At 41.3% G+C, this 27,081-nt stretch overlaps 1 protein-coding gene across 1 annotated transcript in view; it reads right to left on the reverse strand.

Moving 5' to 3' along the window:
* Positions 1-27,081, reverse strand: part of HNF1B (HNF1 homeobox B) — a 186,923-nt gene that overhangs the window by 134,650 nt on the left and 25,192 nt on the right. Inside the window, exons 3-4 of the mRNA XM_073666403.1 lie at positions 17,306-17,570; positions 14,292-14,536 (exon numbers count right to left, since the gene is read on the reverse strand). Coding sequence (XP_073522504.1) covers positions 14,292-14,536; positions 17,306-17,570 — 510 coding nt within the window. The remainder of the gene's footprint in view (positions 1-14,291; positions 14,537-17,305; positions 17,571-27,081) is intronic.

The following is a 27,081-nucleotide window of genomic DNA, read 5'->3' on the forward strand; positions in this document are numbered from 1 at the left end:
TGGGTGGATTCATAAGTCTGCAGTTATTCAGAGTGACTGCAGACTTACCAGTTTTCACCAGACAACCCCTTTAACAGTGGATAGGACAGAGGTTCACTTTCCAACCGGAAAATGACTCAAAGCATACTGCTAAAGCAACACTCGAGTGCTTTAAGGGCAAACGTGTAAATGTTTTGGAGTGGCCTAGTCAAAGCCCTGACGTTAATCAAATGGAGAATCTGTGGTCAGACTTGAAGATTGCTGTTCACCAGAAGAAACCATCTAACTTGAAGATGCTAGAGCAGTTTTGCCTTGAGAAATGGGTAAAAATCCCAGTGGCAAGATGTGGAAAGCTCATAGAGACTTATCCAAAGCAACTTGCAACTGTAATTGCAGCAAAAGGAGGCTCTACAAAGTATTGACTTTAGGGGGTGAATAGTTAGGCTATGTGCCCACGATGCAGAAATGAAGCAGAAAATTTCTGCAGCATTTCTGCATCTCCCTGGCAGAAAAAACGCATGCAGATTGCACATGCGTTTTTCCTGCAGAATACATGCAGAATACATGCGGATTCACATGCGTATCCACATGCGTTAACGCATGTGTTTCCGCATGCGGACTGACAAGCACTTTCCAGGTGATAGCATCACTTGGAAAGTGCTTGACAACTAGGTCACACTGTATAAATCCATGCAAACGACATGGATTTATACAGTGTGACCGTAAAAATAAAAAAAATAAAGCTATACTCACCCCCGATGCCCCGGCGTGTGCTGCAGCGCTCGTCCTGGCTTCTTCCGGGTTGCCGGCACATCGCGAGACAGCCTGCGGTCCCATGACCGCGACTTCATCTCAGGTCCTGGAAGGAGAAGTTGCCGTACAGGTGAATATAAACTTTATTTTTTATTTTATTCTTTTTTTTACAGGTACATTGGTACCCAGGTCTGGATGAGAGTCATCTCTCCTCCAGAACTGGGTACCATCCGCACATTGAGACGCATGTTATCCGCTTGTACAAATGTACAGATGCGGATATTATGCGTCTCAATGCAAGTCAATTTCCGCAAAATTAATGAACATGCTGCGGATTTATGAGCGCTGCAGAAAAATCCGCAGCATGTGCATTGACATTGCGGAATGCCATTGGGGACCATGGGGTGCGGATTACCATGCGTTTTTGAAAAACGCATCGTGTGCACGCAGGCTTATGCACACTGAAGTTTGCAGTTATTTTGTCCTATTTTTTGTTTACTTCACAATAAAAAGAAAACAAAATGTTCACAATTGTAGGCATGTGCTTTACATGAACTGATGCAACCCCCCCCAAAAAAAAGTGATATTCCAGGTTGTGAGATAGCAAAACAAAATAAATTATTGTCCTTGTGGAGAGTCTCTCCCCAAGGAGAAACGTTACCCCTTAGACCTCAGTCCAGAGTCTCCCACCTAGCCAAATCAGTTCTCATACTTTTCACTGACGATGGCCAACAGCCCGAAACACCGTGTCTGAAAATTAAGATTCTGATTTGACTTTTATCCTAAGTCATATGGCACAACTCGTTAAAGGGTTGACTGTGATTTGTAGGATTGCAGCTTTCAATAGGTGGCGCTATAGAGTTCAAGTCCTCTTTTTCTCTGAAGAGGCAATTTGCATAAAAATCATTGTGGATTCTTAGGAATTAAGTTGGGAAATAGAACAGATGTTAGCTGCCAAATTACTTTATTTACAATTCAATTATACACAAACATGTGTTCACCCAAAAAAATGTGAACCTAATCTTAAAAATCCACCATATTCATCAAGTTAAATTGTAGGATAACCAGAATAATGGGAACCCAAAGAAAACCATGCCATCTTAATAATTATATTTTTGTTCTGTGAGTGTTGAAAACGTATGAACAAATTAATGGAACAGGAAAGTGAAAATCATCAGCCTTAGTCGTTACCTCTCTACAAACAATGATGTAGTGCAGGGGTAGGCAAACTGCGGCCCACAGGCCACATCCAGCCCTCTGGCTCTTCCAGTCCGGCCCGCAGACCAAGACAACCAAAAGGCTGAAACAGTAGCCCACAGGCTGCACCTTGCCCTCACCCGCCCGCCGTCCATCCGGGCTTGTGCTATATATAGGAGGAATACGATAGAAAAAAGGGGGAGGCTTATAATTTGTGAACATAAATTCCCTTTAAAACATTTACTTTTTATTGAATATTATTAAAATTCACCAGGTAATTTCAGAAACATGAGAAAGACGTATATTTATGTATTATAACTTATCAGACAAAAGTCTCTAGTCTGAGAAGCGATTGCAGAAACATTCGGTGCCTGATTCATGTATCAGATTTGAGTCTTGTCAATTTATTCGGTCTGGTCTGTACTGGTTAGGCAATCCTGCTGTGTCCCGGGTGGATGAATCTGCTCCTTTTAGCACATATGCCTGAAGTGTTCCGGGTGAAAAAATCTGTTCTTTGAAACATGTATTTATCTTTATGTACAGCTCTAGCAAAACTTAAGAGACCACTGCAAAATTTTCAGTTTTTTAGATTTTTCTCTTTATAGGTATATTTTTGAGTAAAATGTATATTATTGTTTTAGTCTATGAACTACTGACAACATGTATCCGAAATTCAAAGCTAAAAATTTTGCATTTATTTGCAGCAAATGATAAAGCGTCAAAATACTAAAAAAGAAACAGTGCTTTCAGACCTCAAATTACTCATGTTTTGAACCGTGAAATCAATATTTGGCAATAAATAATTTTTGCCAGGGGTTGTATAATCAAAGCAAAAAATATGCAAAACAACTACCAAAGAACAACATATATATCAAGAAGTTTTAACTGTAGTCTAGACTTGAGGGAAATCTATACTATCTGTTTTTCATCTCTATTTGTATATCAGCAGTAGACTCATAACAGGGACAGAAGGGAAAGCCACCGAGAAGTGGGGGCGCCATTCTCATGACCTAGGGTGCCAACCTCCGTTGGCAGGCAGGACCAACTTTAGGTACGGACTAGGGACACATTGAGGTCAGAGTGGTTTTCCTTTATCTTTCGACAAGAGAAACAGGTATCCATTTAGTTACACACCTGTTTTTTTTTGTTTTTATTTCGTTGGTGAATTTTAATGATATTCAATAAAAAGTAAATGTTTTAAAGGGAATTTATGTTCACACATGCTATATATAGGAGGCTATCTGGGGGCTCATGCTGTATATAGGAGGTTATGTGGGGGCTCATGCTGTATATAGGAGGCTATGTGGAGACTCGTGCTATATATAGGAGACTATGTGGGGTCTCATACTGTATATAGGGGGCTGTGTGTGGCTCTTACAGTATATAGGGGGCTGTGTGTGGACTCATACAATATATAGGGGGTTGTGTGTGGGCTCTTATGGTATATAGCGGGCTGTTTGTGGGCTCATACGATATATATGGGGTTGTGTGTTGGCTTGTACGGTATATAGGGGGCTATGTGTGGGCTCTTACGGTATAAGGGGATGTCAGTATACTTAATTCTGCTCAATATTAAGTGATACAATCAATATTAATATACAATTATTATAATATGTTGGAAAAATTAATTGCTCACCCCTGATGTATGGCATAAATATATTGTGTTTTATGTAGTCTGATAAGGCAAGTCCTTACAGATCTGTTTGTGTCTATGAAACTGATGTTACCTACATAAAGCAAAGTGCATATTTTATAGCACTTTCTTTACACATGCTAATACATGTCCCTTCTGACAATAAGGAAAATTTCCTTGGATTCACAATTTAGTTTTATGTTGTGATACATTTACTCTCCAGTGGATAAGTCTCTAATGTCTAAACTGTTAAAATATGCCTCAAAGGTGTATTCTCAGTTATAGGATAAGCCTTCACTGGGTTATGCCATCATTTTATGATTGCCGAGGTCTGAATTCAGGAACCTTCACGGTTCCTGACAATGAAGAAGCCATAACGCTGAATATGATTTAATAGGGGACAGGGAATGAATTGTAAGAGATGGAAATAAAGGATCGACTATGCTTGATTTTGATATCTGCCTTGGGGGAAAATATGGTGACCCCCAATTACCTATTTTCAGTGATGTAACTAGAGTCCGATTGGCCCCAGTGCAAAATTCGGACCTTGGGCCCCACAATCCCCTGCATGTTAGTCATATGTATGGGCCACTGTAGTGTTTTAATTCCTATAAGGACATACGAGTTGCCCCTACACCCCCATTACGTAGTAATATTATTCTGGGCCCCTTCCAGGTATATATGCCCCCCATCATGATCCTCTTCCTGTTTCCTATCCTGGTATATGCCCCCCCATCCTGGTATATGTCCCTCATCCTGGTATATGTTCTTTATCCTGGTATATGTCCCCCATCCTGGTATATGTCCCACATTCTGCAAGCGCCACTGTTGTTCAATGCATAGAAGAAAAAAACAATAAACGCTCCTACTCACCTTCCCTCCACTCCCCCGCCGCGTTGTGCAGTCTTCTGAAACCGGCAGCTGACTTCAGCATCCAAGCGACAGGAGCGCATGACGTCAATGCCACGCGACTCCCCAGTCACGTGCATGTCGACATCAGCCGCTGGCCCATGATTGACCGGCAGTGTGTATTGCAGCGCACGGACCCAGCGAGTTTGTGCCTTGCAATACACTTCAGCTGGATGTGCATCCGTGGACTCACATCCAGCTGAAGTAGGGACTGGCATCGGCAGGCCCCTCACCCTCACAGGCCCGGTCACATTGAGGACCACTGTGACTGCGGTCATTAAACCACTGCCTTTTATATATATTATATAAAGACACAGATGCTGTACACTTGAGGATTATTCTAATCTCGTACAGTTATGGCATATATGCATGATATGCTGTGAAAATATATAGCAAATGAATATCTCACAATCTCTCTGTCAGTGGGGAGGTGGTTGGAATTTCTTTTAATTTGTATGGGGATTCCAACAACCACACCACTTAATGTATACATCAAGGCTCCTTTTTTTCCGATTTATGCAGGTCCCATTGGTGGCATCTGCTGCTGCTATACATTTATGTCACATTTATCAATTTTACTCATTTTTTATAGTGCCATTAATTCCACAGCACTTTACAGACATCATCATCACTGTCTATAATGGGGCTCACAATCTAAATTCCCCAACAGTATGTCTTTGGAGTATGGTAGGAAACCGGAGAACCCGGAGGAAACCCACGCAAACACGGGGAGAACATAAAAACTCCTTGCAGATGCGGTCCTTGGTGGGATACAGATTTGCTTTAAATGTACAGTAGTAATCAATGTCAGGCAAATACTACCAAGGCAACTGTAGAACTTAAAGGAAACCTATCATTTCCCAATGCTAATCTGTAGGTTAATAGTGTTAATATACGGTCAGGCTGCCTTATTGAAAGTGAGGCCACAGGGAGAAAAATTAACTTTATTCCTCCTGGGAGCCACGAGCTTTTAGTCTTAGGGACATGCATGGAGCAGCCACAGTCAGTCATCGCTCACAGCATTGTAAGCTGCATCTGTAATCCAGCCCCGGAAATTTGACTGCACAGATTTGCTGCAGAGTGAGCTGTCAATCAAAATACCAGAGCATGCTTGCATCGGCTGATCACTATGCACTGAGTGGTGACCACAGCCACTATAACGCCATTCACTTATGACTGAATACTGGTAGCTTCTGTGAAGAATAAACTTCATTTTCTCCCGGTAGCCACACTTTCAGTGAAGAGGCAGGATTGTATTGTAATGCTATTAACCTGAGGATTAACCCTACATCTGCAGGTAAATAGCATTTGGAGATATGACAGGTTTCGTATAAGCTCCATCCAAAGAGTCAAATGTACATGAAAGTTCTATCACTCCATAAATCTAAAGTCAAACTGTGCATGGGATATTGAGTATTATATGGCGCACATGTACAAATACATGTCTCCATATATAAGATTGTCTTTAGATGCTGCTGAAAATAACTGAATTTGCATACAGAAATCTAATGTATTGTATATAGAAACTTTATTATTCACCTCCGCATATTATGTAGGGAGCCTCCCAACCCTCCTATGAGGAATGATATTGGGAGAGAGAAGAATCTGGTATATTGAATTTTGACACCTGATTTTTTTTCTCCCAGGAGATAAGCCACCACACCAATGTTTCTAGTTGTGGCCCAATACCATCTCCACAGTGAAAACACAAACGCTCAGTGTGAGACAGCGGACTGCTAAACAATGCATTCAGCCAACAAATATCTAAAGGCCCCGTCACACATAACGAGATCGCTAGCGAGATCGTTAGTGCGTCACGGTTTTGGGATCGCTGGAGAATCGTTTAGTGATCGCTGGGGAGCTGTCAAACATGCAGAACTTCCCAACGATTTCGGCCGCCCCAGCGATCTAACTAACGATCTCGGCAGTCGTTGGGACGCTTTCACACAGCAGCTATTTCAACGATCCACACCTTGATAGGGACTGTACTGTGTCACAGAGGCGTGCATAAAATTACTTTTCCGCGTCCCCTCATCTCCGATTGGTGGACGCTACTGCGTTCTGATTGGGCGGCCTTGGTTTAACATCGCTACTGCGTCTCCGGTCAGATGAGATCGCTACTGTGTCTCCGGTCAGACGGGAACACTGGTGTGTGCATTGTTACTGTACAGATGAATGGATGTCCATAATTTATATGAATATATATATAGAGATGTAAATGGCCATTTATGTGTATGCATATTTGTATGTTTGAGAGTATGTATGTGTATATATAGTTATCTGTATACGTATGTGTATATGAGTGTGTGTATATATTTATGTACTTAAAAATATGTATGAGTACATGGATGAATCTGTTTACATACGAGTACACGAATGTATATGCGTGTATGTATGTGTGTATGTATGTATGTATGTGTATACGCATGTGTATACATATGTATATATATATATATATATATATATATATATATATATATGGACTGCTTACTGCGGTGACTACTGCTACTACTGAAAGAATGAGAAACAAAGCTTTTGCATAGTAGAACACACAGTTTATTAGACACATCAGTACAGAAATGTAAGTAGTGTAGAAACATGAGTAGTTGCCCACTATAGGTTCTGATGCTGCCAAGGAACTGCACCAGGACCGTTAAAATACTGGCAGTAGTTGTCGCGGCAGGTCTTCGCATCATGGGTGTTTCTGCCATGTCCCACTGGTTGAAGGCCTGCAATTGCAGGATCGTTTGCACGCCATTCACCGATCACCACTTCCCCATTGGCTAGGTCCTCAGAGTCCACGAAGCCAGGCGGACAGTACGTAATTGCATCACGTCGACGAAGAAAGTTGTGAAGTGTGCAACAGGCCAAAACAACAGAGTCTATTGATTTAAGCTTCATGTTACTTGGCGTGTGAAAAACTCTGAAGCAGTTGGCCAGGACAGCGTGTCAGAAAACGTGCTGTGTGGGTGTGTGTGCACGAGACCCCTAAAATATCTGCCCATGCAAAAGCATATATATACAGATAGAAGCCAAGCCCTCCCTCCCTGAAGAGCACTAAAGATGTGATTTCTTCAAAGTGGAGTCACAGCCGGAGAACGCTGGTGGGATCCGAAAACAAGGACGAGGGGCGCGGAAAAGTCCAATTTATGCACGCCTACGTGTCTCAGTTCTGAATCGCTAATGAGGTCGTTGATAAGGTGTCAAATACAGCGATGCACACTGCCCAGCGGGAGCGCAACGACCCAGGAATGGTCCAGGAAGCTTTGTAACGATCAGTGATCTCACAGCAGGGGCCTGATCGTTGCTACCTGTCAGACATAACGAGATCACTAGCGAGATCGCTATTGCGTCACGAAAACCGTGATGCATTAACGATCTCGCTAGCGATCTCGTTATGTGTGACGGGGCGTTAAGGTGTATGGCCACCATATATCAACATTTTACATTTGCAAATAATTCTGTTTATAGACAGGAGCACAATGTAGAAATGATACTGTCAAATTTGATTCAATATTATCAATTGCAAAGTTCATGAATGTATTATACTAACAGTCTACATTTGTTCACCTCATTTGTCATCCTCATTTACATTTCATTGAAAGCCCACCTTGGAGCAGAGAAGTTAAATTAGCACACAAATGTTTGAATAAATGAAAGAGATGTGAGTTTTAACCCTGCTCTGACCCTTTACTAACCTTTGTGCTTGTAGAAGTCAGCTTTCTTTTGTTTGATTTTTGAGCTGGTTGGTGTTAAGATTACAGGTAGAAGGACAATGGATGCTATCATACAATATCTCCTGCCTGACTTTTCATTTTACTTCTTGTGGTCTTCAAGTCTGGAATCTTATCAGCTAGGCACACAACAATGGAACAGAGGTATACTCTATCCAGAAAAATAACCAATACTATGGATAAAATATACAGCAAATGTATCATGGGAGGTATTAGTAAATCGCAAATGATAAGTGCACTAAAGATGCTATATCTATAATATAATCCTGGGAGCGTGCTGCGTTTGAAGCCTTTATAGACTGCGCAAGCGCAACACGCCTGCACAGTCTGGACACCACAGAGGCACACATCCACATCCTAAACGAGGATACGAGGATGAGGATTGTGGCCCAGGAGATGCGTAAGCACTGAACGCATACCGCGATATCCGGCACCATAACAACTTACCTATCTGGGATTGCCACGGGGTCTCTTCAGGCCAGGGGCCGGAGTCCGGTAGATGAATCCGCCGTCGGAAACGGCGCATGCACATAGCACACTTCCGGTGTCATTTTATTGAAGATGGCGCCGGAAAGCGAGGACTGCGCAGGCACTGATTCCGGCACCACAATCCCGCAGCAGCACATGACAGAATGGGGGCGCAGGATGGCAGCAGCACATGACAGAATGGGGGCGCAGGATGGGAGCAGCACATGACAGGATGGGGGAGCAGGATGGGAGCAGCACATGACAGGATGGGGGAGCAGGATGGGAGCAGCACATGACAGAATGGGGGCGCAGGATGGGAGCAGCACATGACAGGATTGGGGCGCAGGATGGGAGCAGCACATGACAGGATGGGGGCGCAGGATGGGAGCAGCACATGACAGGATGGGGGGCGCAGGATGGGAGCAGCACATGACAGGATGGGGGTGCAGGATGGGAGCAGCACATGACAGGATGGGGGCGCAGGATGGGAGCACATGGCAGGATGAGGGAGCAGGATGGGGGTAGCACATGACAAGATGGAGGGACAGGATGGAGGCGCACAAAACAGGATGAGGGCGCAGGATGGGAGCAGCACATGACAGGATGGGGGAGCAGGATGGGAGCAGCACATGACAGGATGGGGGAGCAGGATGGGAGCAGCACATGACAGAATGGGGGCGCAGGATGGGAGCAGCACATGACAGGATGGGGGTGCAGGATGGGAGCAGCACATGACAGGATTGGGGCGCAGGATGGGAGCAGCACATGACAGGATGGGGGCGCAGGATGGGAGCAGCACATGACAGGATGGGGGGCGCAGGATGGGAGCAGCACATGACAGGATGGGGGGCGCAGGATGGGAGCAGCACATGACAGGATTGGGGCGCAGGATGGGAGCAGCACATGACAGGATGGGGGCGCAGGATGGGAGCAGCACATGACAGGATGGGGGGTGCAGGATGGGAGCAGCACATGACAGGATGGGGGGTGCAGGATGGGAGCAGCACATGACAGGATGGGGGTGCAGGATGGGAGCAGCACATGACAGGATGGGGGCGCAGGATGGGAGCACATGGCAGGATGAGGGAGCAGGATGGGGGTAGCACATGACAAGATGAGGGTAGCACATGACAGGATGGAGGCGCAGGATGGCAGCAGCACATACCAGGATGGAGACCATATACCAATATAAATGCTCAAGACCCGGGCGTAGAACGGGTTCAATAGCTAGTAAATATATAACTAGGTATAAATGGCCATAATGTCTCCATCATAAACATTACTCTCAAAATCTGTCAAAATTAATAACGAACAATGAATTATGCTAGAATTCAGCCAGTGACTAACAAAATAATGTTGGTACAAATGTGTTCTTTAAATTTATGTGATGTTTCCTTGAAATCACAGATAGCATCTATGTGACATTTAAAGACCATGGCCCCACTATCAGTATTTGGTCAGTATTACTTCAGTATTTTTTCCTCAGGAGTAGGAGCCAAAACCAGGTGAGAAACAATCATAGAAAAGGTATAATACAAACAAGTCACCAATTCTGTATTTATCACCCACTCCTGGTTTAGGCTCCCACTCCTGGGAAAAAATACTGAACGAATACTGACCAAATACTGATAGTGGGACCGTGGACTATTATGTTGACATTACAAGCATTTTCAAAACTATTTGTTGCTTCTGTGTCTGTGTAAAATACATTGTGCACAATTATTAGACAAGTGAGTATTTTGACCATATCACCACTTTTATTAATATTTTGCAACTCCAAGCAGTATAAACCTGAATGCTTACTGGCTGAAGTATATCAGGTGATGTGTATTTGTATAATGGAGTAGCGTGACGTAAGGATATCAACACCCTTTATCAAGGTGTGCAAAATTATTAGGTAGCTAGTTTTCCTCAGGCAAAATGGGCCAGAAAGAGATATAACTGACTCTGAAAGTCAAAAATTGTTAAAAGTCTTACAGAGGGATGCAGCATTCTTGAAATTGCTAAGATCTTGGAGAGTGATCACAGAACTAACAAAAGTTTTGTTGCAAATAGTCAACAAGGTCGCAAAATACATGTTGAGAAAAAAACTTGCCTATTCACTGCCAAAGATTTGAGACCATTATCCTCCAGTACTGCCATATTCCAAAACTACAACCTCACTGGAGTGCCTGGAAGTACAAGGTGTTCAGTGCTCCGAGACATGGCCAAGGTAAGGAAGTCTGAAATCAGACCACCACTGAACAAGATAAAGTAGTTGAAACGTGAAGACTGGGCCAAGAAAAATCTCAAGACAGATTTTTCAAAGTAACGGCCAGAAACCTCCACTTCGACTCAGACGCCAGAAATATGGAGATGGGGTACTTCTATGGACTAGTATTATTATAAATTGAACTCCGAAACCTACTGCCAGGTAGAAGACACTTACTTTAAGCAAGTGGTACAGAAAAGTCTGCATCTTTCATGAAAACCATGATTTTTTTGCAGGACATTGCTCCATCGCATGCATCAAAGTACTCCACTGCTTGGCTAGCCAGTAAAGGCCTTAAAGATGAAAGAATAATGACATGTCGCTCTTCTTCACCTGACCTAAACCATATTGAGAACTTTGGGCCCTTCTTAAATGGGAGATCTACAGAGAAGGAAAACAGTACACCCCTTTGAACAGTGTCTGGGAGGCTGTGGCTGGTGCTACCAAAAAAGTTGATGGGCAGCACAATGACTCAGTGGTTAGCACTGCAGCCTTGCAGCTCTGGGGTTCTGGGTTCAAATCCCACCAAGGACAACATCTGCAAGGAGTTTGTATGTTCTCCCAGTGTTTGCATGGGTTTCCTCTGCGTTCTCCGGTTTCTTCCCACACTCCAGAGACATACCGATAGGGAATCTAGATTGGGACCCTCAATGGGGATAGTGCCAATCATGTCTTTAAAGCACTGTGAATTAATGGCGCTATATAAGTGAGTAAAATAAATAAATAAATCTTCAACAGATTAATAAACTGACATATTCCTTGGATGGAAGGCACATGGCTGGTACTGAAAAGAAAGGTGTCTATATTGCTCACGGACATTTTTTTCTTTTAAATAAGAGAAAAGTATTTTTGGACATTTTAAATTGCTTTGTTATCCTCACTTTAACAAATAAAAATAAACCATTGAGATGGGAACATTTACGTTTTTTCATATAGTTGAATAATAATGCTGCACACTAATAGTTGCCTGATAATTATGCACACGTAGATATTATCCTAAGACAAAACCTCACTTTCTTAAATATTCAGGTTTAAGGTTTATTAACTTTTTAGATTGACTGATAGCACTGGAGTTGGTCAATCACAAAATTAATAATCAAAAATACAAATTGCCAAATAATTATTCAGACAGTGCATGCAACAGAAACCTAGGTGAGAATCAATATTATCGCAATCTATTCCTTCTTGAAATTTTAAATATGAGCACGAGGGAATAATGCACCTTTATAGAAGTTATAAAGCTTTACCTGCAGAATTATATTTGATAAATAATTGTATCTTCATGTCTGTACTGTCTCAATACTTTGTAACCTAATTATGTGCTAACAGATGCAATGTATAAACAGTTGAGTTTGATAAAAGTCTCCTTAAAAACAGACATACTGTATATAATAACATGCTACCTATCTTAACACTCTTTAGGAAGAATGCACATTATTATCAGACACTCAAACAGTCTCAATTGTGGACTCAGAAAGAGGAAGTGTGAAGATCTAGTCATGGCCAAGTCAATTCTCCAGGAAGGGTTAAGGTAGGTTCTCATTAGCACTTCTAAAGGGCCTTGAGGAAATGTCTGCACATTTGTTTTATAGACAAAAATCTCTCTAGCAGATAGGCTCAAGTATATGGATTTTTAGAAGAGTTATTTAATGAGAACAACAATGTGCATGTGTGTAGAAAGAAGCACAAATTACTCATCATCATGTCATCCACTCCCAATGTGCATTCATTCAGGATTTCTCGCTCACAAAACACAACTATGTTTGACATTGATGAACATAATATTTACTTCAATTGATAACGAATGAAGTGAAGATTATATTAATATTAAATTCTTTGCTGACTGGCTACAGACATTTTTATATATTAGTTGGAAGTGTGATGTTTCCCATATATCTAACTAAGCAAGTTAATAATGACCATACAAAAATGGTTGATAAATTAATAAGCATTTCCATAGTATCAACAAAAGAATATGCACTGATGTATGATGTGATAAATGCAGAATTGGTGACTTGTTTCTATTATACCTTTTCTCTGATTGTTCCTCACCTGGTTTTGGCTCCCACTGCTGAGAAAAAATACTGAACGAATACTGTCCAAATACTGATAGTGGGGCTGTGGCTTAGAGTTCACTTGCTAAAATCATGCTAACAGGTACTGTTTAAATTAAAGTCAATTGCCTTTTTACCATTGCCAAGTTCCATCAACATCTTAATTTCTACCATAAGCTTTTATTTAGTGCAAGCCTTCTACATGCTGCATTAGACCAGATAGCAACATTATTTCTTTAAAGAGGTTCTGTCATGTGCAAAAATGCTATTTAGCTGAAGACATAGGGTTAATCTGCAGGTGAATAGCATTAAAATTCTGCCTGTCCACCTTACTAAAAGCACGGCAACCGGGAGGATATAAACTTATACCCTTCCAAGTGTCACTTGCTTTCAGTCATAGGGGTGTGCACGGACGGTTACAGTCACCCAAGTGGTGGTAGTAATCATTTCCTGGCAGTTTGACTGACAGCTCGCTGTGAACGTGCTGTCATAAGAAAAGTGCTAGGGAGTGATTAGTGCCGCCACTCATAGTATCGCTCTGTGCACGCTACTATGACTAAGAGCAAATGGCTCAGAAGAAGCTCATTTCCTTCCAGTAGCCGAACTATCAGTAAAACAGCCAGGCAACATTTTTTAACACTATTTACTTGCAGATGAACTCTATATCTACATTTAAATAGCATTTTTGCACATTGCAGGTTCCCTTAAAATGTAAAAAAAAATCCCATTAACTGGTGCAAAGAAAAAAGTTGTTTAAACATTCAGACTTTCTGGTCCAATCCATGACATCATACACATTCCAATGCAAAGTGTGCAATATGGAATCACTAAGGCCCCCTTGAAGTAGTAGCATGCCATAATAAAGTTTATGTTTTGCATCACTTAAAAGGTTAAACAAATACATATTTCAGACGAGAAACAATTTCCCCAAAATAAACTATATATAGATGTTCTGTTCAGTATTTTGCATATTTAAAAAAATATAAAAGTGGAAGGTATAAATGACTTTACATTCCTCAAGTTTTACCAAGTTAAGATCAATGTTATGGGTCTAAGCAATGATGTCTGTCAACTCTCAAATCCTAAGGCCACATGCACATGTTCAGTATTTGGTCAGTATTTTATCTAAGTATTTGTAAGCCAAAACCAGGAGTGGAACAATCAGAGGAAAAGTATAATAGAAACATGTGTACCACTTTTGCATTTTTTTCCACTCCTGGGTTTGGCTTACAAATACTGAGGTAAAAACTCACCAAATACTCAACATGTGCACATGGCCTTATTATAAATTTGAACAAAACTTATTTTCTTACCTTGCAATTTGCTCGGTGGAGAAGAACTTGACTGTGTATGATGTGGAGAACCATGTGACATAAGTGGATTCATGTTGTGCGGATGTGATGTCCCTGTGCTGTAGGCATCCATAGCTAATTTCTGTCGAAAAGCTTCCTCTTTCCGCCTGTTCGCAAACCAGTTGTAAACACGAACTTCTGTTACTAAATTTGATCCCAAGCCATGAGCCTTTGATGGAGATACTCCTCGTTGTAGACATTCTGCTCTGTAGAACATAAATCACAAGTATGATAAGAAAAAAGATGAGATTAAATGTTTGGTACTATTTTTGATCCTTTGTGGTACTAGGCAACCGATTGGACAAACACAAATTAAAGGTGTGTTGAGTATTAGACATTTTTTATTCATATTTACCATATTTTTCAGACTCTGATGGGTTGTAGTGAATATTCATGCACTTTAATATCGGGCACACAGACTGTCGGCCGCTGCAGGAGCCACGCTGCGGGTACAGTGTGCTTGCTATTAGGGAGAATGAATGGTCATTGCTCCCCATGCACACAGGCCCAGCGTGGGAAGCAGTGACTCTTCCAGCACAGCATCACACAGTGTGAAGGCACATGGCAGTGACGTCATGTGCGGCTCACACTGTGAGATCAGTGCTGGCCGCAGAGCAGGACGCAGCACTGTAAAACAGGGAAGAAAGGTGAGTAGAAGTGTTTATTTTTTTGTGTGACGCATGGGATGGGGGGTGCCAAGCATAAAAGGAAGAGGGATGAGGGGGGGCTATACATACCAGGAAGAGGGAAGAGGGGTGCCATGCATACCAGGATGGGGATGAAGGGTGCCATGCATACCAGGAAGAGGGATGAGGGGTGCCATGTATCCCAGGATGGGGATCAGGGGTGCCATGTATATCAGAATGGGGATGAGGGGTGCCATGCATACCAGGATGGGGATTAGGGGTGCCATGCATACCAGGATGGGGATCAGGGGTGAAATGCATACCAGGATGGGGATCAGGGGTGCCATGCATACCAGGATGGGGATGAGGGGTGCAAAGCATACCAGGATGGGTGATTGGGGTGGCATGCATACCAGCATGGTGGATTGGGGTGCCATGCATACCAGAATGGGGTTGGGGGCCACGTATAACAGGAAGGAGGGGCCATATATACCAGGATGGAGGATATTAACAGAATTGGGGGACATTACCCCTATACCAGTGTCAGCAGCAGACCCCCTCCCCCATAACAGTGTATCATGACCACATTTTTTGCTTAAATTTTTTTTCTATTTTCCTCCTCTAAAACCAAGGTACGTCTTATGGTCCAGTGCGTCTTATAGTCTGAAAAATACATTATATAAAACTGTGCATTTACAGTAGTTGCAGGTTTCAATTAGAATTAAAGCATAAGATAAATCAAAGACATTTTAAACAATGTTTCCTGAAATTGACAGTGAATAATGAGACAGATGCAATGAAGAAGCTACTTTATAGTAGCAATAGTAATGGTAATAGTAGCAGTAGTAGTAGTAATAGTAGTAGTAGACATAGTAGTAGACATAAGCTGATGAAGCTGTAACCTACAGCTATACGCGTTGGGTGTGTGTTGGGTGTCTGGGCTACATGAGCCATGTGCCTGTATGGGTGACATGTTTTCTGTTGCTTAGCATACTTTGGTTAGCATAGGGACCTTATCTAGGACTAGGCACTTTAGCCATTACAGCTTTGGCTAGGGATAGTCTATGAGCGTTTTTCATATGTGGCTATAATAACCTTAAGCATCTCTATATACCTGCTATAAGCTTTTCCTGTGTCTATTTATGGTTGGATAACTGGATACATTTGGCTACAACTATTTGAGATTACCATTTATTATTATATTATCTGAAATGTATTACATTGGTTTATATATTGCACCTTATAGTATTTTTCAATCTTTCTGTAGCTCATCTCCAGTATGCCTTGGTTTCACTGGTGTGAGATACAGAATACCATTTCTTTATCCCTTAGGACTATTGGGTGTCCTCTACATGCATTATGCATGGCTTATACTAATTATATGTACCACTGCTAGCAATATTTGTAAAAAATGGTGTAATATTATGCTATGTCTACCTTTTGGTATGTCACCTTGGCCCGTATTCGCACCTGACTACATGCGGCTCAGGTTGTTTCTTTGATAGTTAATATTTTTATGCTTGTATACCAATAAAAGTTTTATTTTTATTTAGGTGTGTGCATCATTAGTGTATTTCTTTTTTCTCTTTTCTAACTCGTGTCACATAAGCTTGATTCTTGGTCATTACTGTATTCCATGGAACCATGGACCTCAATTAAACCTATATATACAGTATCTGCACACATTTAGTATTTGCAGCAGATTTTATAGCTGCAATAACCAGAGTGTTGGTAGGAAAAACGCTGCTTAAAATATGCATGTGTTTTGTGTGTTTTTTATGTGCTTTATTTGAGTTTTTTTCCCCATTCATTTGAATGGGTGACAAACACTGCAAAAATTATGACAGACACGCTGCCGATTTGAAAAGGTGCTTGGAAGGTTCAAACCTGGAAGGAAACAATAAGCAGCATGTGCATGAGATTTCACAAATCTCATTCACCTTGCTGGTACTGTGAAAAGCTACACTTTTTCCGAGGCAAAAATGCGCTAACATTCCCCCAGGCAAAAACGCAACATGTGAACAAGTTCTTAAACTCCTTGCTGGGTTATGGGTAGGCAAGAATATTAAACTTACAAATGGTTGCAGGATAGCAAAAATACATAGTAAAATATATTCCTATAGGTTGTTTTTTTTCTCTGGTTAGCTCTTTCAGCATGTTTTAGATTAAAATAAAGATGATCGATCATCATTATTTCTATTATATTGAATGATCGGTAACTTAACTTCTTCTGTTAATTAAGTTAGGTTTGAAACAACCAAGGGTCAAAAAGTTTTGGTCACAATAGTCTCTGTAAAAATCGAACTGCGTTAAACATTTTATAGGCCAATGGCTTTGCTCCATTATTACCTGTTACACTCTTCAACTAACGCCTCTCTTTCTTCTTTGCTGGGGTTCTTTTGTCTTTCATATGCTTGGTAAAGGATATGCTGAGAAGCTGGCCCCCATTTGAAGCGATTTCGTCTCATTTTCTTGTTGGCCGGTTCTGAGCAAGAATCGTCAGACTGCCCTGTGACTTGGTTTTGTTGGTTAAACTCTGGAAAGAGAAACAGCAGCTGTTCCTGACTGCTTTTGTCTGTCATATTTCCAGAACCCTGGACTGTTTGGCTGAATTCTGTAAAAAAAAAAGGAGGGGGAATAAATCTAGTCATAGAAAACAAGTGTAATGCAACACAAAATAAGATGTCACTGGTTTATCTTTGTTTAAAGAGTAACCATTCAATTTTTTTTCTTAAATCAAAAGTACACATGAAAATAAGAAGTTTGGTAATATTATAGAAATCTGCTTCTTTCTCCTCCTGAACTCCTGATCTTTCATTCTAAAAATTCTCAATTCATGGTTAAAATCTGTCTTTATTGAAAATATATTTTACAGATTTCAACAATAGGCCACAGTCCCTCTATCAGTATTTGGTCAGTATTCGGTCAGTATTTTTTCTCCTGAGTGTGAGACAAAAGCAAGTGAGGAACAATCAAAGAAAAGATATAGGGCCTAGTGCCCACGAAGCAGAAATGCTCCGGATTTTTTCTGCATCTCCCTGGCAGGAAAAATGCATGCAGATTTTACATGCGTTTTTCCCGCCAGGTAGAAGCGTTTGTCAAGCGTTCTTCACATGCATTTCTGCATGTGGGTTATCAAGCGTTTTCCAAGCGATTTTAGCATCACTTGGAAAGTGCTTGACAACTTGGTCACACTATATAAATCCATGCAAACGGCATTGATTTATAGTAGTGTGACCAAGTTAACAGCTAAAAAAAGAATAAAAATGGTAAAAAAAAAATATATATATATATATATCATTATACTCGCCTTCTGATGGCCCCCGGTCTTCTCTCCGGTGCATCCAGTGTCTTGGGCGACTCACGCTGGTGTAAAAGGACCTTCCATGACGTCATTTTGTCATGTGACAGGTCACGCGACCGCCGACGTCAGCGGTTGCGTGACCTGTCACATGACTAAATGACCATTGTGCAAATTGAAGTGGTCAGTGTGGCGCTAGAAACTGGATAACGCGCTGGAAAAGGATAAAACAAACCTCTTTATTGAAGTTCTAATGCCCACAACGCATTTCTGCAGCGGTCTGCTGCCTTCATCAGGTGGAGTTATGGGAAAATGGCAGAAACAGGCACTTTTATACATAAAGCAAAGGAACTCAATGGGAGGTGCCATGGGAGAATTTGGTACTTAACCCCTTAATCACCATTAAAAAAGACAATTACAATTTAATAACAAAGAGGACTTAAAAAAGCATTACGGGTCAATAACTACACAATATAAACTTACTATGAAGATGCAGACATTAACGGCAATGCTTTAAAAATACATACATATAAAAATGCATATACAAATGAGGGTAAATAAGCATATTACATAAAAATTGGTGAAGCATATTCTGAGTATACCCCTCAACCAGTTTTTATCCCCCCAAAAATATATAAATATTAATAATTCATTTGCACACATTATCAATCACTAAATTCAAACCTTCCGGATATAATGTACCCAATTTAAAAATCCAAAAATTCTCTCTCTTCATAAGATAATTAAGCCGATTTGTTACATTATCAGGTACTCGTTCTAAAATCGTGAGTTTCAAGCTAATGGGATCTCTCTGGTGGGCAGTCTGAAAGTGCTTGGAAACACTATGCTGCACATACCCATTCTTAATATTAGAGCGATGTTTATTAAGGCGGGCCTGCATTCTTTGTATAGTTCGGCCCACGTATTGCAAACCACATCCACACTGCAACAAGTAGACCACATAGTCAGAATGACAGTCTACTTTACAGGTGATGGGGAATTGTTCACCAGTGGTTTGCGAGCAGAAGGATACTGCCCCATGATTAATGGTACTACAGCATAAACAGCCAGGAGATCTGCAAGCAAAACAACCTACTCCTTCTTGCCTTTGCCTCCCATATCTCCGTACTGAAGCTGCAGATTTCAATGTCGTGTTACTGGGCGATATGAAGGACCATAAATTCCGATTCTTCCTATAAACAATCCTGGGTTTACATGGCAAATGTTTGGACAAAAGCGGATCCCCCAAGAGGACGCACCAATAACGACTTAATAGTTCCTGTATGTACACTCTAGATTTATTGAAAGTAGTCACTAAACGCCAATCTTTATATCCTGTATTCGTATGCTCACAGTTAGGGCCAGAAACTCGAGCCAGACATGATTCCTGACTAAGCGGCTTAATTCTTTTATGTGCATACCTAATCAATTTCTTAGGATACCCCTTCCTCAAGAATCTTTTTTCAAGGACATCAGCCTCCTTTTCAAAATCTTCATCCTGCGTACAATTTTTCCGTATACGCCAATATTGGCCATACGGAATGTTCTTAATCCACCTTGGAAGATGGCCACTGTCAAATCTGAGGTAGCTATTCACATCCACGGTTTTGAAATGGGTGGATGTGAGAACCCTCCCCAAATCATCCAATTTCAAAACTAAGTCAAGAAACTGTATGGAGTCACTTGACATGGATACAGTAAACTTAAGACCCCATGGGTTATTATCCAAAATTTCAAAGAAATCCTGGGCTGATTTTTCCATCCCTTCCCAGATAAAGAACAGATCATCGATGTAACGACGATATAATCGTATATGGCCTTGGGTTAGAGGAGAAGACGTGATGAACAAAGATTCAAAGCGTGCCATGAAGATATTTGCGTAGCTGGGAGCTACCCTCGTCCCCATTGCACAGCCCTTTATTTGCTTATAAAAATTATCTTCGTATGAGAACACATTATTTAATATGAATTCTATTGATTTCAAAATAAACTCTTTTTGAAAAAGGGGGATACTACCATCTTCCATTAAGTAATGGCGCACCACTTCTATACCTAGTTCGTGGGAGAGCTGCAACGTCTGCTGTGATAAGGATACAGTTCTTCACAGACGGCAAACTTCTAACTGTGGCAATTAAAGTTGAGGAGTCTTTAAGATAGGACCCAAATTCACATACATATTTCTGAAGAAACAAGTCGTTGAAGTGTGATAGATTGGACGTAATGGAATTTATCCCGGATATGATGGGGCGCCCAGGCGGATTACAAGGATCCTTGTATAATTTAGGTAAAAAATAAAAAATGGGGGTCCGGTAACTTGAGATATCCAAGAACCTTCTGCCATTTTCCCATAACTCCACCTGATGAAGGCAGCAGACCGCTGCAGAAACGCGTTGTGGGCATTAGAACTTCAATAAAGAGGTTTGTTTTATCCTTTTCCAGCGCCGTATCCTGTTTCTAGCGCCCCATTGACCACTTCAATTTGCACACTGTTCACTTTTCCCTTGGGAGTTGTGGCTGGAGGCTGCAGAGTACAGGATACAATTTCAGCTGCAGGACCTGTAGGACCTGCGATGATGTCATTACCCATGTGACCCCACCCGGAATCACATGATTGGAAGCTCCATCTGCTAATCCAGAGGAGACACTGAAGGCATCGTGGCAGCGCTATCAGCGCCAGTAGCTGTTTAACCTGGGTTGTGCGGTCTGCACAACCCACTCAGGTGAGCAGACCACTGTATCTGCACGTATATTCTACTTCCATACAGGTTCACACAAGCACTGCGCTTTTCCACCCCACCCCCTTTTTTGTCTTACATGACTAAATGACGTCATGGGAGGTCCTTTTACCCCATCGCGAGCCGCCAGGGAGCCAGGACACACCGTATAGGAGACCGGGGGCCATCAGAAGTTGAGTATAATGTATATTTTTTATTTTAAATTCTTTTTTTATACAGGTTCTATGGTACCCGGGTCTGGATGAGAGTCTCCTCTTCTCAAGACCTGGGTACCATCCGCACATTGAATCGCTTAATATCCACATGTGCACATGTAGTCATGTGGATATTAAGTGATTCAATGCAAGTCAATGGCGGCAATTACGCCGCGTATCCGCAAAAATAATGAACATGCTGCAGATTTTTCCGCAATGATAATCCGCAGCTGAAATTTCCTCAGCATGTGCACAGCACATGCGGATTATCATTGGCGACCATGGGGCACATATTACCAAGTGTTTTTTAAGCGCTTTCGCTGCGGAAATTCCCAGCAAAAACGCTTGAAAAATGCATAGTGGACACGCAGCCTAATAGAAACAAGTCACTAATTCTGCATTTATCACCCACTCCTGGTTTTGGTTCCCACAACTGAGAAAAAATACTGACCGAATACTGAGCAAAGGCAACGGCCCCATTATCAGTATTCGGTCAGTATTTGGTCAGTATTTTTTCTCAGGAGTGGGAGCTAAAAGCAGATGAGGAACAATCAGAGAAAAGGTATAATAGAAACAAGTCACCAATTCTGCATTTATCACCCACTCCTGGTTTTGGATCCCACTCCTGAGAAAAAATACTGACTGAATAATGAACAAACACTGATATGGGGCCGTGGCCTTAAACTGAGAGTGAAAAATCAATCCGGGAGGGGAAAGCAGCAAATGTCTCTGATAATATATATTACAAAATTGCTTATTTTCATGTTTACAATTGATTTTGGAAATAAAAACTAAAACAACAGTTATTCATTATGTTAAGCTAGAACCTGAAGTTGCCCTTGACCCTCATAAGGGATGCTTATTAAAATCTACACAATCTACAAAATATAATTGTTATTAATTATCTATTTGTATTAAAAATAAAAAAACACTCCAGCTAAAAAATGTCTATATAGTGCAGCATATACAATGATATAAACTATAATAGTAGAATAATATAGAGGTTTTTGTGTATTCCTGTTTTAGCTGATAGGCCAGATCTGGGTTGCCTGCCTTTTGATTGTTTCTTCCCCCCGATATGGTTTTCCTAATGCAAAGTCTCATCATAATGCTGTTACATCTTTCTAATGCAGACAAGGACAGATCAATGACATAGAGCTGATGTTCCTTGATGCATACAGCAGAGCTTTAGTATATATTATGTGATGTATACTGCAGAGTCTTAGTATATCCTATATGACGCATATACAGCAGAGTCTCATTATATCCCATATGACGCATATACATCAGAGTGTTAGTGTCTACTATGCGATGTATATACAGCAGAGTCTCAATGTGTCTTATGTGATGTATATTCAGCAGAGTCTCAGTGTGTCCTATATGATGTATGCGCAGCAGAGTCTCAGTGTGTCCTATGTGATGTATATGCAGCAGAGTCTCAGAGTGTCCTATGTGATGTATATACAGCAGAGTCTAAGTGTTTCTATATGACGTACAGTTGTGCTCAAAAGTTTACATACCCCGGCAGAATTTTTTCTTTCTTGGCCTTGTTTCAGAGAATATGAATGATAACAAATAACTTTTTCTCTACTCATGATTATTGGTTGGGTGAAGCCATTTATTGTCAAACTACTGTGTTTCCTCTTTTATAATCTTAATGACAACCAAAAACATCCAAATGACCCTGATCAAAAGTTCACATAGTTCACATACCCTGGTGATTTTGGCCTAATTTCATGCACAGAATTTGACACAAATGGGTTTAAATGGCTACTAAAGGTAACATCCTCACCTGTGACCTGTTTGCTTGTAATCAGTGTGTGTGCATAAAAGCTGAGTGAGTTTCTGAGATCCAAACAGACTCTTGCATCTTTCATCCAGCCAGACATTTCTGGATTGTGAGTCATGGGAAAAGCAAAAGAATTGTCAACGGAAAAGGCAGTTGAACTGTATAACACAGGAAAGGGATACAAAAAAATATCCAAGGAATTGATAATGCCAGTCAGCAGAGTTCAAACTGTGATTAACAAATGGAAAATCAGGCGCTCTGTAAAAACCAAACCACGGTCAGGTAGACCAACAAAGATTTCGGCCACAACTGCCAGGAAAATTGTTTGGGATGCGAAGAATAACCCACAAATAACATCAGCTGAAATTCAGGACTCTCTGAAAACTAGCGGTGTGGCTGTTTCAAGATGCACAATAAGGGGGCACTTGAAGAAAAATGGGCTGCATGGTCAAGTTGCCAGAAGAAAGCTATTACTGCACAAATGCCACAAAGTATCTCGCCTACAACACGCCAAACAGCACAGAAACCAGTCTCAAAACTTCTGGAACAAGGTAATTTGGAGTGATGAGACCAAAATTGAACTTTTAGGCCATAATCATAAACATTACATTTGTAGAGAGGTCAAAAAGGCCTAGGATGAAAGGAACACGATTCCTACAGTAAAGCACTGAGGTGGATCGCTGATGTTTTGGGGATGTGTGAGCTACGAAGGCACAGGAAATTTGGTAAAAGTTGAAGGAAAGATGAATGCAGCATGTTATCAGCAAACATTGGAGGCAAATTTGCACTCATCAGCCCAGAAGCTGCGCATGGGACGTACTTGGACGTTACAACATGACAATGATCCAAAACACATTGCCAAGTCGACCTGTCATTGGCTTCAGCAGAACAAAGTGAAGGTTCTGGAGTGGCCATCTCAGTCTCCTGACCTCAATATCATTGAGCCACTCTGGGGAGATCTCAAGCGCGCAGTTCATGCTAGACAGCCCAGGAATTCACAGGAACTGGAGGCTTTTTGCCAAGAAGAATGGGCAGATTTACCATCTGAGAAAATAAAGAACCTCATCCACAACTACCACAAAAGACTTCAAGCTGTCATTGATGTAAGAGGGGGCAATACACGGTATTAAGAACTGGGGTATATGAACTTTTGATCAGGGTCATTTGGATGTTTTTGGTTGTCATTAAGATTTAAAAAGAGAAAACACAGTAGTTTGATAATAAATGGCTTCACCCAACCAATAACCATGAGTGAAGAAAAAGTTTTTTTGTTATCATTCATATTTTTTGAAGAAAAATTCTGCCAGAGTATGCAAACTTTTTAACACAACTGTATATAAATGTATTATGTATAGATATATACAAATAAACAGAGAATATTAATGTAACTTAGCATTATACAATGGTGCTTGACAGTTTGTGAACCCTTCAGAAATGTCCTTATTTCTGCATAAATTTTACCAAAAACCTTTCTAACATGACCTAAAAGTAGATTAAAAAAAACAAATCAAACAAAGGGATCAAACATATTAGACTTTGTCATTTTTTTATTGAGGAGAATGATTCAATATCATTGTCTATGAGTGGCTTAAGTATATGAACCACTGCTTTCAGAATCTGGTCTGATCCCCTTGTTCAGCAAAATATTGTTTTAATAAAGTACTGGATTGTCCAGGTGATCATTAGCAAACTGCATACAAGTATCAATTTTCTTTTTGGAGCGCAGTGGCTTTCTCTTTGAAACCCTGCCATGCACACGGTTGTTGTATATTATTATTATTATAGCACCATTTATTCCATGGCACTTTACATGTGAAAAAGGGGGTATACATAGCAAAAACAATTACAATAGCGTCCTTCTGATGGTGGTACTCAAGAAGGCCCTGGATACCTTACTTGAAAAATATAATATTAAAGGTTAAATGTACTAGATTCTGTGCTGGGGCGTTGATCCAGGGAACTAGTCTTGTTGAAGTATGTGGAGTCGGGAAGGAATTTTTCCCCTAACATGGAGCTATTAGTGTCTGTCTCATGGATCAACATCTAACTCATTGAGTTTAAGTCTACTTTCACCCCTAAAAACTATGAAACTGTGAAGCATTAGCAAATATGAGAGAGGCCTTTAGTTGCATAAAAGTTACCTTGGGGACCTCTGTTACTTCATAGACTTACTATTGGTGTGATATTTGTTGGTCAATCACTCCTCAAGATCAGACTTTGATAGGCTTCTATCCTTTAAATAAGATAGGTCATAAGCCCCTGTCTCACATAGCGAGATCGCTGCTGTGTCACGGTTTTGGTGACGCAACAGCGACCTCACCAGCGATGTCGCTATGTGTGACACTTTGCAACGATCAGGCCCCTGCTGTGAGGTCTCTGATCGCTGAAAAGTGTCCTGGACCATTTTTTGGTCGTTGCTCTCCCGCTGGTCAGCACACATCGCTGTGTGTGACCAGCGGGAGCAGCGATCAGGCTGGTAACTATGGTAAACATCGGGTTACTAGGGGCACACGCGCACTTAGTAACCCGCTGTTTATCATGGTTACGAGCCTGCTAAAGTGAGCGGTAACCTCCCGCTCACTGTAGCAGAGTGGTAACCATGATAAACAACGGGTTACTAGGAGCGCGTGTGCCCCTAGTAACCCGATGTTTACCATAGTTACCAGCCTGCTCCTGCTTCAGCAGGCTCGTAACCAGGAGCAGGACATCGTGGAAAGATTCTTTCCATGATGTCACTGCTCCCCTGATCGTTGGTGAGCCTGCCTGTTTGACAGCTCACCAGCGACCACATAGCGACGCAGTAACGATCCCTGACAAGTCGTATCATTGTCGGGATCGTTACAGCGTCGCTAAGTGTGACGGGGCCTATACACTCACACCTGATTGTCATCCCATTGATTGAAAATGTCAGATTCTAATTCAGCCTTCAAATTACAGTTATATGAAAAAGTTTGGGCACCCCTATTAATCTTAAGCTTAATGTTTTATAAAAATTGGTGTTTTTGCAACAGCTATTTCTGTTTGATATATGTAATAACTGTTGGACACAGTAATGTTTCTGCCTTGAAATGAGGTTTATTGTACTAACAGAAAATGTGCAATCTGCATTCAAACAAAATTTGACAGGTGCATAAGTATGGGCACCTCACCAGAAAAGTGACATTAATATTTAGTAGATCATCCTTTTGCAAAAATAACAGCCTCTAGTCGCTTCCTGTAGCTTTTAATGAGTTCCTGGACCATTCCTCTTTACAAAACCATTCCAGTTCAGTTAAGTTTGATGGTCGCCGAGCATGGACAGCCCTCTTCAAATGATCCCACAGATGTTCAATGATATTCAGGTCTGGGGACTGGGATGGCCATTCCAGAACATTGTAATTGTTCCTCTGCATGAATGCCTGAGTAGATTTGGAGCGGTGTTTTGGATCATTGTCTTGCTGAAAGATCCATCCCCTGCGTAACTTCAACTTTATCACTGATTCTTGAACATTAGTGTCAAGAATCTGCTGATACTGAGTGGAATCCATGCATCCCTCAACTTTAACAAGATTCCTGGTGCCGGCATTGGCCACACAGCCCCAAAGCATGATGGAACCTCCACCAAATTTTACTGTGGGTAGCAAGTGTTTTTCTTGGAATGCTGTGTTTTTTTGCCGCCATGCATAACGCCCTTTTGTATGACCAAACAACTCAATCTTGGTTTCATCAGTCCACAGGACCTTCTTCCAAAAAGAAATTGGCTTCTCCAAATGTGCTTTTGCATACCTCAGCCGACTCTGTTTGTGGCGTGCTTGCAGAAACGGCTTCTTTCGCATCACTCTCCCATACAGCTTCTCCTTGTGCAAAGTGCGTTGTATAGTTGACCGATGCACAGTGATACCATCTGCAGCAAGTTGATGCTGCAGCTCTCTGGAGGTGGTCTGAGGATTGTCCTTGACTGATCTCACCATTCTTCTTCTCTGCCTTTCTGATGTTTTTCTTGGCCTGCCACTTCTAGCCTTAACAAGAACTGTCCCTGTGTTCTTCCATTTCCTTACTATGTTCCTCACAGTGGAAACTGACAGGTTAAATCTCTGAGACAGCTTTTTGTATCCTTCCCCTGAACA

Source organism: Phyllobates terribilis, unplaced genomic scaffold, assembly GCF_046119375.1.
Source record: "Phyllobates terribilis strain yellow unplaced genomic scaffold, ASM4611937v1 Scaffold_2__4_contigs__length_985480577, whole genome shotgun sequence".
Lineage (NCBI taxonomy): Eukaryota > Metazoa > Chordata > Amphibia > Anura > Dendrobatidae > Phyllobates > Phyllobates terribilis.